Here is a 19,905-nt window from a genome sequence, read left to right on the forward strand (position 1 = left end):
TGCAGCTCATCAGCTATCATCAACAATACTCCTCCCCCCCATTTTATTCTCCCTCTCATTCCTGAACACACTATACCCATCACATTCAATCCCACTAGCTATATCATCTCACTAATACCAATAACCTATGGTCTGGAAGTGCCAACCATGGCCAAAAACTCTTTCTTCTTGTTCCTAATACTCCTAGCATTAGTGTACATGAATTTAAGACCCCCATTACCCCCAACCCTACCATGATGCCTTATATTAACTATCCCACTTTGATTTGTTGTCCTTATTTGCTTGGGCATATTATATTCATTCTTACATTCAACTGCCTTCCTAAGGACTGTATATCTACTCCCCCCCCCCCTTAATAAATCTAGTTTCCCTGAATTTGCACATCGACCACATTCAGCAACACTTTCTCAAGTCTTCTTACACCGTAACCATTCAAATGCAAGCCATCCATCTTATATAGATCCTTTCGCCCATCGAACTCACTCCACACGTCCACAAATTCCACACCACTTGTCATACATAACCCACGCATAAAGTCATTCGCAATTATGGCCCTCCTTTTAAACATTTCACTGTCATACCGTAGCAAAAGACTAATCATTCTAACTCTCTCACTCTTTTCTTTTGCTACCTCAAACAATTCATTCAGGTCTTCTATCATTTCCATTTTGTCTCCTTTCAAATCATTCGTACCTGCCACAACAATCATTTCTTTCACCCTTTCCTTTTGCTCTCTAATAGACTCAGTACGTCCTTTATGGTCGCACCAGGTTGGTACAATTTTGTCAAATCCTCTACTATCACACCTCGTACTAACGAGTCTCCATACAGCACTCTATCCTTCATTTTGTTCGTGTTCACACTCATAGGTCTATTTTTCCTGTCATACTTTTTATTATTCAACAACGCGATCTCACTCATTGCGTCTATCTCATCTTTTTTTTTTTATTCTCAGTAAAACCATCATTCACACTCTCACAATTCTCTGGTACAACCTCGCCGTTTCTTGTCATATCCCTATTTTCTCATTCTGAAGTTTGACAAAAATATCACACTCACGATCCGAAATACTCTTCAATTTCTCATTCTCCCTACATTTTCTACACACATTCACTCCTTTATTATCATCGAACCACACTCCGACTGCACTCCGCAAAGCGTACATTTCGCAGCTAGTACACTGAATCATCTCTTTTATACTACCGTTTTTTGATAAAGATGGCGAACCATCATTACTGGCCGCCATTTTACTTTGTACTGGAGCCATACTTACTTGCAACGTATTTTATCAAATTATAACACACCAAAAACACACAAAAAGATGCACTAAGTGACGCAAGGCAAACAAAACTACGCAATATTAAATAAATTTATCAACGATAACTGAAAATAATACTTATCTTATCCGGAGCTTTAATGAACACTACACACTACGAATCCCTCTAGCGGCGACAGCCCCAATAAAATATGTTATAAAGACACACAAAATACTCTAAAAACACGAAAATCGTTCTAATATACTATAAAATCAACACAAAAAACACCAAAAATCACCAATTTTACATGAGCGCTAAATTACACCGACCACTCACCATATAACCTCGAACCAAAATCCGAGATGGCAAATTAAATATGGAAACTGACAACAGAAAAAGTAAAGCTGGATGGAAACTGACAACAGAAAAAGTAAAGCTGGGATGGTAGGAAGCTAGTCGAATAAAAATATGAAATAAAAGAGATATCAGCCGAAACATTAAAACAGCAGTATACAATACAGTCTGCAAACCAGTTTTATGTTATGGATCTGAGAGTTGGATTAGAAATGAAGCACTTGATCAAAGATTGGAGACCACAGATATGAGAATTCTGAGAAAAATTAGAGGAGTAAACACATGGCATCAATGGCAGATATTAAAAATGCTGATATTAGAAAGGAATTAGACATTATTAGCATTCAAGAATGTGTGAGCACGGCTGATCTAAGGTGGTATGGTCACTTAAACAGAATGGGGGAGAAATGGTTAGCAAAATTTTTTTTTGTCAGAATGATAAGAATGTCACTAAGACCAAGACGTAGCTCAACTGATACAATAAGAAGTGCCATAATATATGACAATATTGGAGTCCTAACAAATAAAACAATAATAGAAGGAAACTGCTAATAGGAAATCAATGTAATCTTTTCATATTTTACATGAAAAGGTTACATTGTATTCTAGTTTAATCCTTTACCTGAATGCATGCAAAGAAAGTTTCTGCACGAAGTATCTCCACAACTAGGCTACTTGTAAATAGAGGCTATTGACTTCACATCAATTGCCTCAGTATCACATAACACAAAGCACAATCTTCCTTTTGGACAGAGTTGCTAGACATTATGACAAAATAGTGCCAACTTCAAACCACCAAAATGAGATTTCTCAAGAAGGTAAAAGGCAAAAGCAGAAGAGACAAGATAAAAAACAAAACTAAGACAACTTTAGGAGGAAACCACTAAAAACAGTTATCCATAATTCAGATGATTTGGATAAATTCACAAAATGAAAAATTAGAGATATCCAAAGAAAGCCTGGCAAGCAAGACTCCAGGAAAAAGACCCAATCAGACAGGGAGAGGAACATCCAAAACACACTGAAAGAGAGAGGAATAGGTGAGAATGAGGCCAAGATACTAGACAGAAACTGAAAGAAGAGGTGTGCTCTTTGTACTTTGTAGTACATCTACACCATCAGGTAGAAGAGGATCGTCTAAGTAATATGGAAACTTTTTCTAAAAAGCATTAAAAAATACTTCATTAACAATAAATATACTCCTTTTATTTGCATTAAATATATATTACAAAAATACACTTACTAAATGGATCATATCTCATCATTTCAAGCTTATCTTCAAGTTTGTTTCGCAAAAAAAAAATTCTGTGACCACTGACCATGCTTTCTAATGCAACAAGTACAAGCCTGAAATGAAAGACTTATTACAGATGATCAAGGATCAACAGCACACACATTAAATCTATTATAAAATAAAATTTATTTCTTCTTAAAACAGAGGCTAAGTGGAATACAGTAATTACCCTTCATGCAACCTTCAATTAACTGACCCTTGCATGACTACTGACGTCTAGTACAGTATCATGTAATTGTACTTCAGTTAAGCAACCCTTCAATGTGATGAGATTAATGGTAGAGTACTGTACATGATTAGTAATACTAGAATGTAGTAAATATTCCTTTTCTTAAAAAGAGAAATGCTATTAGTGAGACTTGGTTGACAGAGGAAGATAGAAAGAACTCAACCGAGGAGTGATACTGCTAATCACCGCAAAAGACTGTGAATAAAGCCCAGTAGGACAAAATATATAGTTGATTGTTTCTGTAGACCAGGAAGAGAAAAAGGAGATATGGATGGTATGCATCACAAAATTAACTCAATGAGCACAGGGTAAGTAATCATTTTATATATATATTCAACTATGGAAATATATGGGGGGGGGGTTAAGTTTAACTTTAGTAACGACTCTGAGATATAATTACCTAAACCATTGATAGAAGTTATCCAGAATTTAAGAGAGTATTAGATCCATGATAGTATCACTGAATTCGTCCATAACTAAGTATGTGGAAAGTTCAACAATGGAAATCCTCCTTACTTTGAACTACAAAGATGATTACAAAAACTCAGGTGACAATGTGGAGCAGTACATGGCATAAGAAACTGCTAGGTATGGATGTCAGTAATGCATTTAACTTAGTATATATAGGAAAGGCAATATTAGATTGTATACACAGGATCAGAAAAATAAATTAGATAGATGTTAAATAGATGAGTACATAAGTACCATTATTAAACTGGATTTCCAATAACAAACAAAGTTTGTGCATGAAGTAGCAGTATCTTCACGAGTAGGCTACTTATATGTAGTGGCTGATGTCTTCACTACTTCATTTTGGATTAAAACATCACTGCCCAGACCAGTTTCAACATTTATTGAGGATTTAATTGGTTCAATATGTTCATGATTACAAAAAAACTTAGGAGTGACATTAAAAGGTCACTCTCTCACTCAGCTCTAACAAAAAAAAAAATAAAAATAAATAAAAACTGTTAAAAAATTTCATTTCTCTTAAATCTGCCTGAAACACTGTGCCATACCTCAGACCAGCAGTCAGAGTCCACCAAGCTAAGCATCAGCATTGCACAGCAGCAGGCAAAGTCTGCAATGCACAATGGCCTACCACTCTGCTCAGAGAATGGGAGGTACCCTACAGGGCAGCTCTCAGATGAACATTATAGCATGATATCAGTGCAGGCCAGACCGAGGAAGATACCAAGGTTGAATTAGTGAAAAAAGGTATGTCAGCTTATTATTAAAATACTCTGGATCATAGATATGTAAGTTTTGTTACTTGGTTACAAAGTGAATTATTTTGCCAAGAAATTGTTTTCTTGTTTAATCCTCTACCCAATTTGGATCAAGGATTAAACAAGCTTCAAATTATAAGCCAATTTGAGTGTGTCAGGTGTTGAGGTTAAAGTACTAGAGAGACTTATGAGGACCAAAATCCAAAATTGCTCTGACAACAGTGACATTCTCTTTGATGGACAGTATAGATTTTCTAATGGAAGTTCATTTTTGAGCAATCTGCTCACTAATTACAATAAGGTGATAGGTGCATCAGACAAGAGAGATGATTATACAGCTGTATGCTTAGATTTTGCAATGGCTTTTCACACTGCCATCCCATAAGTTGATAGTTCAATTAGAATGGATGGATAGAATTGAATAATAGATTGGTACATTTGATTGGAGATTAGCTCTTTGATAGGTAAGAGAAAGTTATGTATGGAGAAGCAATATCCCTAAAGAGGAAGGTCACTAGTGGTGTATCACCAGGGCCGACTTAACACGGTAAGCAGGCGATGCGTCGCATCTTGTATGGAGAGTGATGAATCATTAGAATGCAATGCCTGAGATTGTGATGACTGGAGAGAATATATTTAAAGCACTGTATGATAAGCTGTGTAACAAAGAGACATTACACAATGAGTCTCTCACTCCATGGAGGTCAGAAGATTATTACCATTATTAATATTTCTTGCCCGCAGAGTCAAAAGAATCATCATGGTAAGTCAAAGCTAATCAACAAAAAAAGTCTACTGTACAACCCCTTAAACTCATCCACCATTTGCACTTTTACCACCCTCTCAGGCAATGCATTCTATGCTCTTATCACTCTCCATGCAAAAAAAAAAAACTTACTTCTAACCATTTTACTCACTATTTCTTTTTGCAACTTCCAGGGATGGCGGCATGTCCTTCTTCCTTCTCCTAATTCTACCATAAGAAAAATCTCCAATAGTGTTACTCCAATAATAACCATTCAACAGCTGAAATGTCTCAATAATGTTCCCCTCCCCTACCCCTTTGTCTTCTATCTACCAAACTCTAATTTGTGTGTCCTAAGTATATCCTCATAACTAATATCGTACAGTCCTGATATAATTTTTGTTATCTGTGTCTGTAAGGTTACTTCATCCCATTCAAATCCTGGTGACCATATCTGAGCACAGAAATCGAGGTGTGGTCTGATCAAAGCTTAATACAATGGGACCACCATCCTTTTATCTCTAATGGTCAATGTCCTCCTCAATATTGCAGCAATTCTCTGAGATGACTTCATAACATGTCATCAGAACTTCAAATTATTTCTATCTACAATCAATGCAAGATCCCTTGCTTCTTTTACTTCAAGTATAACTCCACAAGTGAGCACGAAGCATTCCATCTGTGGATCCCAACTTTCAAAACCTTAGATTTCAGTGGATTAAACTGAAATCACAATTCATTTGCTGACCATTCCGGCTTTCTAATTCTCTTGAAGAGCCAAAACATCACTTCTAAAACTAATTAATAATAGTTCACTAATAACCCTAACAAGCTCCACATCATCTGCAAACAACTGAATATTTCTCAGCAGTCTCATGAGAATATCACTGATGTAAAAACTGAACAGTAATGGTCCCAGTACTAACCCCTGTGGACCTCCACTTGAACCTCCATACTTCCTAATACTGCTTCTCCCATATACCACTCTCAGATATCAGAAAGCTACTTACAAATCCAATCCACTAACCTGATATCCAAACCCAAATGTTGCAATTTAAAAACCAACTTGTCATGTGGCATCCTGTCAAATGCCTTTGCAAAATAAAACGACAATGTATGCCATACCCTCATCTACTGCTTTTGTTACTCAATTGTAAAAGGTAACCAAATTACTAAAACAAGAGCAACCTTTAATAAATCCAAGATGGTGTGCAACCTGACAAGTTATTTGTTTCTTAGAGATAATTAAGATTTCTCTAAAATCTTAACTGCAAAACAAATATAAGTAGGCTTACAGTTTGATACTTCATTCTACCACCAACAAAATTCTAGAATGGAGAGCGAATGGAGTATAAAATAAAGGTGTCCGTCATGAAGGACACCTTTATTTTACACTCCATCCATTCTCCAGAAACTTCTACCATTGCCAGACTTTCATTAAACAGTCAAGTTAATGGCACACTCAGTTCCACAGGACATTCCCTTATTACATGTGGCAGCATTCTATCTAGTCCTCCTGCCTTACTAACAACAATGCTCAGAATTCACAATACATCTCCTTCATTCACTTCCAACACTTAACCCTTTATTCCTCTAGGAACAAAGCCTGCTGAATTAGTATGGAACACTCTAATAAACTGATTGTTAAATAGCTCAACATGTCATTAGCTTTGTATGTATCCAGCAAGATAATTTATGAGCAATCATTCTTACTGCTACTTGCCACATAGCAAAAAAAAACTTCTTGGATTGCAGTAATAGTCTCCTCTCATATTCAAATTTTCCTATTCTACAATTCTTGTTACTTTCCTAGCCTGTACCTTGTATACCTTATGCACCTATTCTCCATACCTCTCCCTTTATATGTCATCAATAATATCTTGTTATCTGCAATTTCTCTTTTATTTCTTTAATTACCATTTGACTCCAAATTGCCTTATCTTCTCAACTCCCAGTATACAATCTGGCATTGCTGTCGACAATTACCTCTCATCCTTAAAGTTCTTTCATTCATTGTACTGCTGCAAGCTGGTTTCAAAGTCTATGATAGTTGCCTGCTTTATAATTACAAATAAATTCCTTCTGCATTGCTACCTGCACATGCACTGTTCATCCTCTAAGCTAGGATTACATGGTCACGCTCACCAATTGGGGAATAAGTATGATATCTCAGTCGCAATCAGACACTTGACCAAATACAAAACTCTTGATCGCAGTGTTCCTGCCACCAAATGTCTAAGACAGTTGTCTCTCAGGAAACCTAAAAATTCAGTTCCCTTAGTAGTGCATGCTGCCTCCTCTGCTCAGTTTATATTGCTATAGTCGAAGTCACCAATAATGATCACTTGCTTTGCAATTTCCGAACTGAACATTTTCTTCTTATCGCCATTTATATTTGTTGGTCTGTTGCAACATCCCACTCAATATTTGGTTCTATAAAGTGCTATCTCACAACATATATTCTTGAAGTCATTAGAGTCATTTCTGCTGATTCTCTCCCCTGAGTGGGCACAATTTAGCTCTTTCTTCACCACTACATTTACCTTCCCTATTCTGCCAAAATATGCTATACCCTTCAATTTCTATCCGGCAGAATATTCTCTTAAGTTAATGAAGTTTTTATTATCTCTCCAAAGACTGTTGATATCAACAGTCTTTGGAGAGAGAGAGTCAATCAATGACACAAACTCATTCCCTTTATTCCTAATGCTCCTACATTGTGTACAGAAAAAACAGTTAATTGCCAGTATTCATATAGTTATTACTTTCCACATACTTAACCTGGCTCTGCAATATGGTATTCATCCTCTCAATTCTCAAGTAACCATCCCCATGAGAGCATTCCTGCTATTTTCTTCCCTTACAATTCTAGTTTTCCTGCCCTAACACACTCTCTTGTGCAGAAAACAAGAGTTTCTTCAAATGCTTGTGTCCTACACTCAAAGGTAATCTATCTGTTGCATAAAACTGTCTTATGTCTTTAAATGTTCTCCAGGCATTCACATGTTCCAGACCTCTCTCTTCTTACTTGTTCTTGCTATCATATTTTTCATTATTGCTGTCCATAGCTCACCAATGGACATGACCATGAACTTTTAACAGCAAAATTAAAATTTAAAATCACAAAATCAGCTCCACAAACTAAAAGAATAGATGTTTTAAAACTAAAATCAGGAAATCATAAAAAAGAATATATCGAACTTTTAGAAGAAAATCTCAATGATAATCAAACAGAAAATATAGAAAAGTTATGGGAAGAAGGAAGAGAAAGTATTTTAAAATTAGCAACTGAGGCCCTTGGTCATTCTGTTAGGACTAATAATGAGTGATTCTGAATCTGATTGATAAAAGAACATAAATGAAACTAAAAATTGCAAAAGAAAACTCAACAGAAAACAGGAATACTTACAGTTTAATTAAAAAGGAAATAGATTTAAAATGTAAAAAACAAAAAGAAAAATACCTTGAAGAAAAAGCCAAGCAATGTATGTTCCTAAAATCACACTAATAGATCTAAATGGAAAAATTACAGGAAACAAAAATGAAACATAAAGAAAATATAGTACAACTATTTCACTGTAAACTTTGGAAACAATAACACAAACCATTTACCAGAGCCTAACGCAAGCCCCATAGAACCACCAAAAATTCTTCATGGAGAAATATATTAAGCACTCAACGAAATGAAAGATGAGAAAACTACTGGTTTTGATAATATTCCCAAAGAATTATGGAAAGAAGGTGGAGAAAGAGCCAAATTACCTAGGAAAACTATTTAAAAAATAATTATTGAAGAGAAATTTCCTAAAGATTGAAAGATAACAAAAATAATTCTCATTGCATAAAAAAGGTGACAAAAGACTATGTGCTAACTATAGGCCTATCTCTTCACTTAATTATGCTTACAAGATTTTCATCCATATTACACAAAACCGAATTAAATCTATCTATGAAGAAATCTCGGAAGAGGAACAAATGGGCTTTAGCAGTGGCAGAGGAACAGCTGAAGCAAATTTTGTAATACAGAATAGATGCAAATTTTATTATATATAGATTAGCACAACTTACAACTGAAAATCAATTCTTTATTGCTGTTTCATCAATTATAAACAGGCTTTCAATACAACAGATAAAAAGCACATGATCAAATTCCTTGAAAAACACCAACACAGAACCAATATTATTAATCTGATTAAATTAAGCAATATTATCAAGGCACAAAAGCAATGGTGAAATTTAATAAAATGGAAACAGAAGAAATACATATCGTAAAAGGAGTTATGCAAGGCTGTCCACTTTCACCATTGAGGATGAAGAGTTCATGCTTAAGGAGTTTTTGGTTTGGCACTGGAGCTTCCCACCAACCACAGAGCCACATGGATGCCCACTGACTGGCAAGCAATGACTGTGCTCAAGAGTGAAATGCCAGGGCTACCCCGGACGCTATAATAGCACAACAGCAAGCCATGGGGTGAGAAACGTACTGCAATCATTGACCCCCCCCCACTAGCTAATTGATCCTGGCTGGCCCATCCAGGACTTCCTGTCTTGCTGAAACAGAGGCCAAAGGAGTGAAACACTACCAGGATCCCCCCCACCCCCAAGATGTTCATGGGTTGCATGGCAAACACAGCAGCAGGGCATTGGATCCCAGTGATGGTGGTCAAGAGCAAGGTTTCCCAAACTTTTTTTCTGTGGCCCGGTTATTTTAATACTTCATCTTTGCGACCGACTAAAATTTTTATGGCCAATAGGTAAAATAAAACAGATTTGAATGTTCATAGAGTTTTCAATTATTATTATTATAATAAAGAAGCATTTATTCTTACAAAAATATAAAGAAATTAAATTATAAAGCCAAGTAATTTATTAATGAGAAGTGTGATGCTGTTGTTTGTTAACTAGAAACATCAGGTTTAGAGGAAAATATGATAACTTTATTCTTAAATCCGGTTCGACTTCCAATTGGTTTCTATATTTATATTTTAGAAAAACCTGTGTTGAAAAGCCTGTTTCACACTTAATAGGTTGTGACAAAAGGCATTAGAAATTTTATCGCTTTTTCTGCTAAAACTGGGTACTCCTGATGGCAAGACAGTCAAAAATCCATCAATGGTATTGTACTGAAGATGAGTGACGTATCACACGACAGTTCAATTATAGATTCAATATCTGAATCCGACAATTCTGTATTAGATTCTGCGTTCACTGTAAAAGGGTTCCTTATCCATGCTTTGTTGCTATTGATTGGGAGGAAATATTCCTTCAGACTAGCCTGCAGTCCTAGCGTATGTTCCTTGAAATGGCGACATGGAAGTGGACAGAGCGCATTTTTCATCTCTATTAATTAAATTATTTATCCATTAGTCCAGATTAAATGCTATTTACTTGTATTTTAGAGTTTCGTGAAAAAAAGAAAACTCAAAAACCTAGGCTTTCGAGAGCTTTTTTTTGGCAACCTGGCATTTAGCTTTTGTGACATGGTGCTGGCTCGTGACCCACCATTTGGGAAATGCTGGTCTAGAAGAAAAGATAGTATAAAAGATACCCAGGAAAAGTTGAGCAAAGAATATGGGAAGTAAAGAAAAACAGGAAGATTGAAAAGGGGGCAGTACCATTGCTGGGAGGTCCCCCTCCACAATGAACAGATACCCCACAGGAAGGGCCATTCAAAGGGAGAAAAAGGAAGAAATAAAATACTGATAAAAAATAAAATATTAGAACAAGTAAATAATTCAGATTGCTGAGATGTGCTCCATCGTATAACGGCTAACAGTGTCATCATGTGTAGCTAAGATGAGTTGTGCGTTGTTGGAAGATTATGTACCAGCGGAGACAGTGAGATGTGTGTGTAGTTGAGTAAGGAGCCCTCCCATCATGAGCCCTCAGATGTGCTGTGCCACATAATAATAGTAATATTAGTTCAGCATAGGAGTACAGAGAATTTGAAACTGGAAGTGGGATTATTTGCTTATTATTTTTAAGTAAGATAAAAATGGATATCATATTGAAAAGAATAATATTTAAGAAAGGTTAGTTACAAAAAGAATTAAAGTTGAGTAGCTTTTCCAGGGGTAAACTGTAGGCTCAACTATACTAACATGCAAGAAAAAAATGAAAGAATGAAATGAAAAACCAAACCTTGCAACAATATCTCTTTTAATTTTTGCAGGCCCATGTGCACATCAAAAACATTTTGTGCATATGTTTCTAGTCTCGGACTTGATGTTTGCAGTAGCCAGTTTATTAAGTTTACAGGTCATCATATTCTTAAAGAATCTGCCCATCATCCTTGTCAAAAAATAGGAATCATAAAATGTCTAATCAGAAGAGCCAAAACTAATTGTTCTACTTCTAATTTTCTACAGAAAGAACTTTTTACTATCCAACAGCACATGAAACTCAATGGCTTTTCTGAAAAGAGTACACAACATCTTCTTGATTCTAATAATCCATCACTAAACAACAAAGATTCAATACGTCGAGTTCCAATTCCATATATCTCCGGGATTTCAGAACCTATTTCAAGAATTCTGAAGAAATATGAGTTAACAGCTACTTATTCACCTATTAACAAATTATCTTCCCATTTTCCTTCTTCTAAAGATAAATGCTCAACTATGTCTCTTCCTGGAATTTATCAAATTCCCTGTGATCTCTCCTATTTTGGACAAACTGGACGCTCTCTAGAAAAAAGAATCCAAGAACATCAATCCTCCATTCATCACAACAAACCCGAAAAATCTGTATTGGCTTAGCATGGGATAGAAACTAACCACAAGATCCTTTGGTCAAAAACTCGCCCGTTACATAGATCCTGCTATAAATTTGAACGTTTATTCAAAGAAAGCGTAGAGTCCTTACTCCATCGCCCTAACCTGAATCGGAATGACTGTATATCTGTATAAATAATCTGGGAAAGTCTAATCAGGATAACTCATTAATTCATATTAATTTTGTCATTTAAAATTATTGAAATTATTAATTAATATTTTTAATTCAATCATGTCTCTGCATAAAAATATTTCTCTTTAATACTTAGTGATATAACATCACGTGGCTTGTTCTACTTATAAATGATCTATTGTTAGTATTCCACCTTGTATTTTTAAAACTGTTCTTGTATTGTCACTGAAGATGTCTGCAATTTTCAGACCGAAATATTTGGCTAATTAAATATCTTTCTTGTGTGTACGTGCTTATATTATACAATCTTTATGTCAGAAGTATCCTTAAAATATCAGTTTATTAAGTGTCGTGGTAGGCTATGTTTAAGAAACTCCGCTTCAAATAAGTAATTTCCTGATTTAAATCTTTGGGACCTGTTGTGTAATTGTATGCATTATGAATTGAGAGAGTGCAATTGATTTTTTTTATGGCGTAGGGATGGTACGAATCAAAGTGTATATAATTCCCTACATTTACTGGTTTATGATAAATTTTTATATTGATATTATTCCCAGATCTAGTGATTTTTAGGTTTAGCAAGTTTATGGAATTATGTCATCTCAATAGTGAAATACAATCTATCACTAAAATTATTATATGTGAATAAATCTGAAATACTTTTATCTATTCCCAATACACAAGATATTGTCAATGTAATTGCCATAAAAAGAAATACCATATGGTACGGTAAGGAACAATAAATTAGACTGCAAGTGGGCCAAAAATAACTTGGCAAGCTGACAGATAATATTCTGGCCCATTGGTAATCCAAAAATTTGTATATTTATAATTTGTATATCTGTGACAATTAATTTTATTAATTCTGGGACATCTAGAGGAGTTAGTTTTTTGTGTAACTCAAGACTTGAGTCATATTATAATAAACTGTAAATGATATCCATTGTTTCGGGGATGTTGACATTGGTATAAAGAGAGGTGGCATTGAAGGATGTAAGAATAATGTTGGAAGAAAGTCAGAGGTTTTTTATTCACCTGAAAAGGTCATCCATATTTTTGATCATGAATCTTGATGTTTTCGCTAATGGGTTAAATAGGTTAGCAATAAATTTTAATAAAGGGGATAATGTGGTGAATATGATAAATCATATCGGATATCCTTCTTTGAGTATCTTAATTTGCATAAATATGGTGGGAAGGAGTTTGTTCAAGATAAGTTTTTAAATTGTGGATTTATTTATGTTTTCTTTAATTTGTGTAGAAGGTTATCTATTTCCTTCAGCAGACTAGAGGTTGGATCAAAATCTATGTTCTGATATGAGTAGGTATCAGAAGAATGGCAGGGAAATCTCTGTTTAAGATACTGTGATAGATGATCTTAAGGTTCAGATAATTCATATGCTTATTTGAGAAAGTGTGGATTGCACTATCATCAGAAAAATTATGAGTATGATTTGAGGACAGTGAGAAGTCAGAGAAGAGGACAAACAGACAAAATCTGAAATAGTATTCATTATTTTATTTCTATAATCCGGTTTATTAATAAGTATCACAAGTCTCCTTTATCAGTTTTTATTACAATTATATCTCTGTTATTTTTTTACAGATTTTATTGCATTTAAAAGATGTATTTGTATTGTGGGGAAATTTGATTTCATGATTAATTTATTGTTAATCTTTTTAGAATAGATGCCTTTGTTAGGATTATTTTCTAAGTTCGCTCGGATTTGTGTAATAATTTCTTCATGGGAGGAGCGTTTTTTTTTGGTATGTGTGTGGGGGGGGGGCAGTAAATATAGGCCTTAAGGTGGTGTTTAGAAAGGTTCACTATTGAGCTAATGTTTTCTTTCAGGAAAGTATTCATAGTGACTATGGTATAGGATAGGAGAGTTATTTGTATTCTGTCTTGGATGATTTGTAATAATATTCCATTTTCTATTCTTTGTTTAAATTTGAACAGTAATAGTGGCAATTTCGATTCACTTTTATTTCATCTTTTCAGTGTTTATCCTTCCTTGTTACTTATAATCAATATGATATCTATTCATTATCGATTTTTTTATTTAATCAATATCATACTCATTCATTATTGATCTATTTATTTAAGCAATATTACACTCATTTATTACTATCACATTCATTCATGACAGATTTATTTTATCCCATTGTCTTTTATCTCAAATTTAATAAATCTCAACTTCTAGGAATGTATCTACATATTTTACTATCAATACAGAAAAGGTATGCAATGATACCGATTTATAATTGCTTTCATTAATGATTTTTAATACTTTCTAAATTGAAAAAGAGTTGTAACAAAAAAAGCATTTTGTATTGTAGGGTGCTCCATAGATTGAAGATTTGCTTACGATTGTATAATATATATATACACACACATACACAGTGGATTCCAGGTAACTGGGACACATCAGGACTAGAAAACTTCGTCCCAATTAAGCAGCTGCCCCAATTATGTGAAATTTTATGGAAAAAGCTAAAATATCACAAAAGTTAAAAATGTTTAAAAATAGACAAACTTTTAGTATCCCTTTGTTAATCATGTTTTCATTTAAAAAAAAAAAAAAAAACTAAATTTACATGTGTCAGTATGCTTAAAGAAGTTAATTATACATAGATATCTATCAAAGAAACATATTTTCCCCTAACAATTATTTTGGAGAAATTATTCGAGTGTAACCTGACGTGTTCCCTTTCTATGCAAGTGAACAAAATCAGCACAGGTATCTAATTCAGATAAAGGACTGCCTTCTTGCATAAAGCAGTGTTGTAATTCAGCAGTAATTTCCTGGCTTCCTTGTTAGTCACTTGCTCAATGTTCTGGTGTGTCATCCTCATTTCTTTCCTTGTCTTCCGAGGTCTTGAGATGTTTTGTTGCAATTTGTTCAACAATAACATCCTAATAATCTTCATTTTAACATTGAAGGCTATTGTCAATGCATAAAAACTCTTGGTAGTTTCAGATGTGTTGCAGTTCCAAAGGGATTTCATTTTCATTATCAGTCATACCTGGCATTTCCTGGTCTGAATTATTATTATTATTATTATTCCACGACCCCATGGGGTCAAAGACTCATCTAGGAGGTCCTTTTGTCATACACACAGCTCATCATACTGCGCCTTTAAACACACATTCAATGCAGACACCACACTATCAGGCAAGGTATTCCAAAACATTTACAACTCTGCATGCAAAAAACCTGATTCTCACTCCCCTATTCACACCCTCCTCATATAGATTCTAGGGAAGACCCCTGGTTCTCCCCTGATCTCCCACCATTTTCTGTAAAACCTGTCCAACATTGATCCTATAACAACCCCTTACTAACTTGTAGGTCTCTATCATATCACTCCTCATTCACTACTCTGTAAACTGCATCTTCTCAACCTTTCCTCATATTCAACATTCCAGAAATCAGAAACTACCTTAATCAATCACCTCTGGAATCTTTCCAATATCCCTTCGCCTTTTGAAAACCAGGTGACCAAATTTGAACAGAATAGTCGATGTGTTGCTTAATCAAAGCCTTATGCAATTGGAACAAGAATCTCCTTACTTCTACAAGTTAGTGCCCTCTGCATTATTCCCAGAAGTCTTTGTGTTGTCCTCACAATTTTGGCAATGTGCCCACTAAATTTTAGATCCTTATCCACTATCACCCCAAGATCCCTTATTTCCTCCACCTCCAACAATATATTCCCACCAAGAATAAATTCTACATCCCACCTTTGTTTCCCAAATTTTAAAATCTTACATTTTGCAACATTGAACTCACATCCCCATATCTGTGCCCATTCACTCAATTTATTCAAGTCTTCTTGTAAGGCCACAACATCTTCTCTGCGCTTCATAGTTCATCCCAATTTAGTATCATCTACAAAAACAACTGAATATCCACATCCAAATCTTCGCCAATATCATTAGCATACAAGTTAAACAGCAATGGCCCTAAAACATACCCCTGAGGCACACCACTAGTGACGTTCCTCTTTCTGGATATTGCTCCCCCACATACAACTTGCTGATACCTATCAGATAGCCAGTCTCCAATCCAATGCACTAAGCTAATATCCAACCCCATCTGTTCTAGTTTGGCTATCAACTTATGTGGTAATCTATCAAAAGCCTTCAAGAGGAGAGGGATACTACTGTGTATCCCTCTCCTCTGTTCAAGGAAGCAATCACTTTATTATAATAAGTAGATTATTAAAACATGACCTCCCTTTAGCAAATCCATGGCATCCATCAAAGATAATAACATTGTTGTCAACCCAATTCTGGATCCTAGTTCTCAACAGCTTCTCGAACAATTTAATCACAACACCTCCCTTATGAAGCTGCACAATCTTGTCCTCCTTCATATCTCAACCCAGTGCAAGATCATATTAAAAAAATATGTCAAAGCAGATGTCAACTCCCTGGCACATTCCTTCAGAATACGTGCCAACATATTATCAAGTCCAACAGCCTTATTAACATCAAGTTTGCTCAATTCCCCATACACCTCTTTCTCACTTACGGTCAATCTCTCCTCCCTATCATCAACTGCTCTCAATCTCTCCATGATCATCATATTCACAAGAATGAAAGACCTTTATGAACTGCTCATTAAGTATCTCCATTATATCTTCTGCAGTAGTTGTCCTTATACCATTTTCTCTAATCACTGTCATCTTTCCATAATCATTCTTTTTTTTTGCTGGCTACAAAAGAACTGCAAAAGAACTCCCTAGGATTCTTTCTGGCTTCATTAGCTCATACATCACTTTTGCTACCCTTGCAAACCAAGTCACCCTCCTTGCCTGGTCTTTGAAATCCTCGTGGAATTGGTTATTACCAGTTCTCTTATGCTGCCTTCATAATGCCTTTTTTCTCTGTATCACATGCTTAATCTCTTCATTCATTCATTTCCCACCTACCTTATTTAACCTTCTGACACTTGTAATACATTTAGACATTGCTTCTACTAGAGTGTTCTTGAATATCCTCCAAGCTGCACTAATCTCTTTTCCTACACCTGTAAGCTGTCTCCTAAGCTCTTCATAATCACCAGCCTCAATAGTTCCACATATACCCTTTTCTCACAGAGGTCTTCACACTGCTGGCAACCACCCAGGTAATCACTTCATGGTTACCCTCACCAACTGGAGGGTGATTTGACATCCTCTGATGAGATGATCAAAATCCAAGACCCTCAATCCTCTTGTGCCCTCTGTTACATACTGTCTGAGGTAGTTGTTCCTCAAAAACTCAAGAAACTCATTTTCTTTACTTCCAGTTGCTATCTCATCATCCCAGTCTATATTGCCATAGCTAAAATTGCCCATAATAATCACCCTTTTTTTATTTGCTTGGCTAATTTGATTATACATTTCATAGTGGCAGATCTATAACAATATCAACTAAGTATTTCATTCTATTCACCTCTATCTTACACCATACTGCCTCAAATCCACATTACCAGATCTATAACAATATCAACTAAGTATTTCATTCTATTCACCTCTATCTTACACCATACTGCCTCAAATCCACATTACCAGATCTATAACAATATCAACTAAGTATTTCATTCTATTCACCTCTATCTTACACCATACTGCCTCAAAACCAATGGCACTATTTCCCTCTTGCATCTCTACTTTGTATGAACATAACTCTTTCACTATCATCAATAGCACTCCTCCTTCCTTTTACCTTTTCTATCCTCACTAAACTCATCATACCCTTCCATCTCTGTTTCTGTCAGGATGTCGTCCTCATCCAACCATGTCTCACTTATTCCAACAATTTTTGGGTAAAGAGACTCAATTAATGCAACCATTTCATTTGCCTTGTTTCTTACACCTCTAGCATTTTTATACAAATACATTTTACATTTGTATAAAAATAATTTTATACAAATACTTAATCCTGGATCCATAGCTAGCTCCACTGACACCACTAATTTGATGTAACTTCTCCATACTTAACTCAAGCCATTTCTTTTTCTCCTTATTCATCTTGAAACCTTTTTCAGATCCAACTGTTTTCCCTTGATCCCAGGTCATCCCCCTTCCCTTTTTGTCTGCACATACATTCACATCATCTTGGAGCATCTATCTTTCTCACGCTGTGTTCCTCTGTCCATCCTGAGCTTCCCCATTTCCCTGTCTGTCTTGCACACCTGTTCTCTCATTCTTTATACTCATGCCGCTCTCTTCTTCATTCCAATTAATTGGGAGACATTGGGACTAGAACACTTTGTTCCAATTAAGCTGCTGCCCCAATTATGTGAAATTTTTATGGAAAAAGCTAAAATATCACAAAAAGTTAAAAATGTTAAAAATAGACAAACTTTTAGTATACCTTTGTTAACAATGTTTTTTATTTAATGAGAGATGTGCTAAATTTACACCTATATATCAATATACCTAAAGAAGTTAATTATATGTAGGTATCTACCCAAGAATTCGTAAAGCTACAATGAAAAAAGCAATTTTTGAATTGTTTGCTGCTAATTTCTCCCCAACTATCTGCAACAAATTGTACTGTTTGTAAAATGGTAACCTTTGTACTGATTTCTTTGGCCGTTGAAGATGATGTCAATAGATTTTCTTCAATTGTCTAAAGGATGTAGTGTACCAACCTTCTGCGATACAATGTGTTCAAATTTTTTATGATTCCCTTGTCCAGTGGCTGTACCAAGGGTGTAGTGTTAGCAGGAAGAAATTCAAGTTCAAACAATCCAATTGAGTATGTGCTGCACAACTGTCTAGAAGCAGAATTTTTCTTGAATTTCATTGCAATAATGCATTCCAACTCGTTAACCATTACTGAAAAATAACAGAAGTCATACATGCATTCTTGTTGGCATAATACTGAACTGACAAACTATCCATTCTAATCCCTTTAAAGCATCGAGGCTTTGGCACTTTTTCCAATAACCAACAGTTTCCATTTGTCACTTCCCAACATGTTACAGCAGCACAACACAGTAACACGATCCATTGCTTTTTTTGAACCTGACGGTGTTGCAAATTTATATCTCAGGGGACCATCTGGTGTGGCACGGTAAAACAGACTGTTTCATCAGCATTATGGATTTCATCAGGACTAAACTTCTGCAGCAATTCGGGTAGTTTAGTTGATTTCCACTGTTCAGCATTCACAGTATCAGCATTGTCCTTCCCTAATGATGAATCCCTAATCTTGTTTAAAGATAGGGATTCATCATATTCTATTCTTCTCTCCCCATAAAATTTCTATCTTTCACCTTCTTCCCAAAAAATTCACCGCCCAACCTTAAAGCCCGGGTTTTAAATTTCACATACCTTGTGTCTTACCTGCAATTCTCCCACATCTATCTCCACATTTCCAACCCTCCCTCCACTTCCTTTCAGCTATAATGCATTAATATTGTAAAATGCTGGATGCCACGAAATAAGATGACAACCAGGAATATCCTACAAAGGTATGTTCAAAATTATTCATTCTTTATATTCTTCATATATCTGTATCTTTAAAACATTAGTAATGCCCTAAAAATTGAGTAAAAAGCCAATGACATCATAAAAGGGATGGTCCTAAGGAAAAATAGCCATAAAAATTAATATTAATTTAGAGGAGTAACATGGAAAATTTTCCAGAAATAATATCTACTATTACAAATTACATTATAAAAATATGTCGAACTTACTTTGCTTTTGACTTCCCCATTTATAACTGCAAAAAAAAAAAAAAAAAAAAAAAAAAAAAAAAAGTATTTTTTATTTTCATCAGGTCATTTTTTTCCCTAAGTAGCAATGTTATTATATGCTACAAATCAATATTAAATTCTGCACTATAATATCCACCTTATCCTAAGAATCAAATGCTTAAAGGCAAAATATGA

General features: G+C 35.1%; 1 protein-coding gene across 3 annotated transcripts in view; it reads right to left on the reverse strand.

Annotated features, from left to right (window-relative positions):
- Nucleotides 1-19,905, reverse strand: part of mRpL33 (mitochondrial ribosomal protein L33) — a 69,517-nt gene that overhangs the window by 26,929 nt on the left and 22,683 nt on the right. For all 3 annotated transcript variants that reach the window (XM_090395691.1, XM_090395689.1, XM_090395690.1), the window contains exons 2-3: nucleotides 19,711-19,736; nucleotides 2,854-2,957 (exon numbers count right to left, since the gene is read on the reverse strand). In XM_090395691.1, coding sequence (XP_090251817.1) covers nucleotides 2,854-2,957; nucleotides 19,711-19,730 — 124 coding nt within the window. In that variant the 5' untranslated portion in view covers nucleotides 19,731-19,736. The remainder of the gene's footprint in view (nucleotides 1-2,853; nucleotides 2,958-19,710; nucleotides 19,737-19,905) is intronic.

This window comes from Typopeltis vanoorti, chromosome 7 (assembly GCF_054136105.1).
Source record: "Typopeltis vanoorti isolate ZY-2024b chromosome 7, IOZ_Tvanoo_1.0, whole genome shotgun sequence".
NCBI lineage: Eukaryota > Metazoa > Arthropoda > Arachnida > Uropygi > Thelyphonidae > Typopeltis > Typopeltis vanoorti.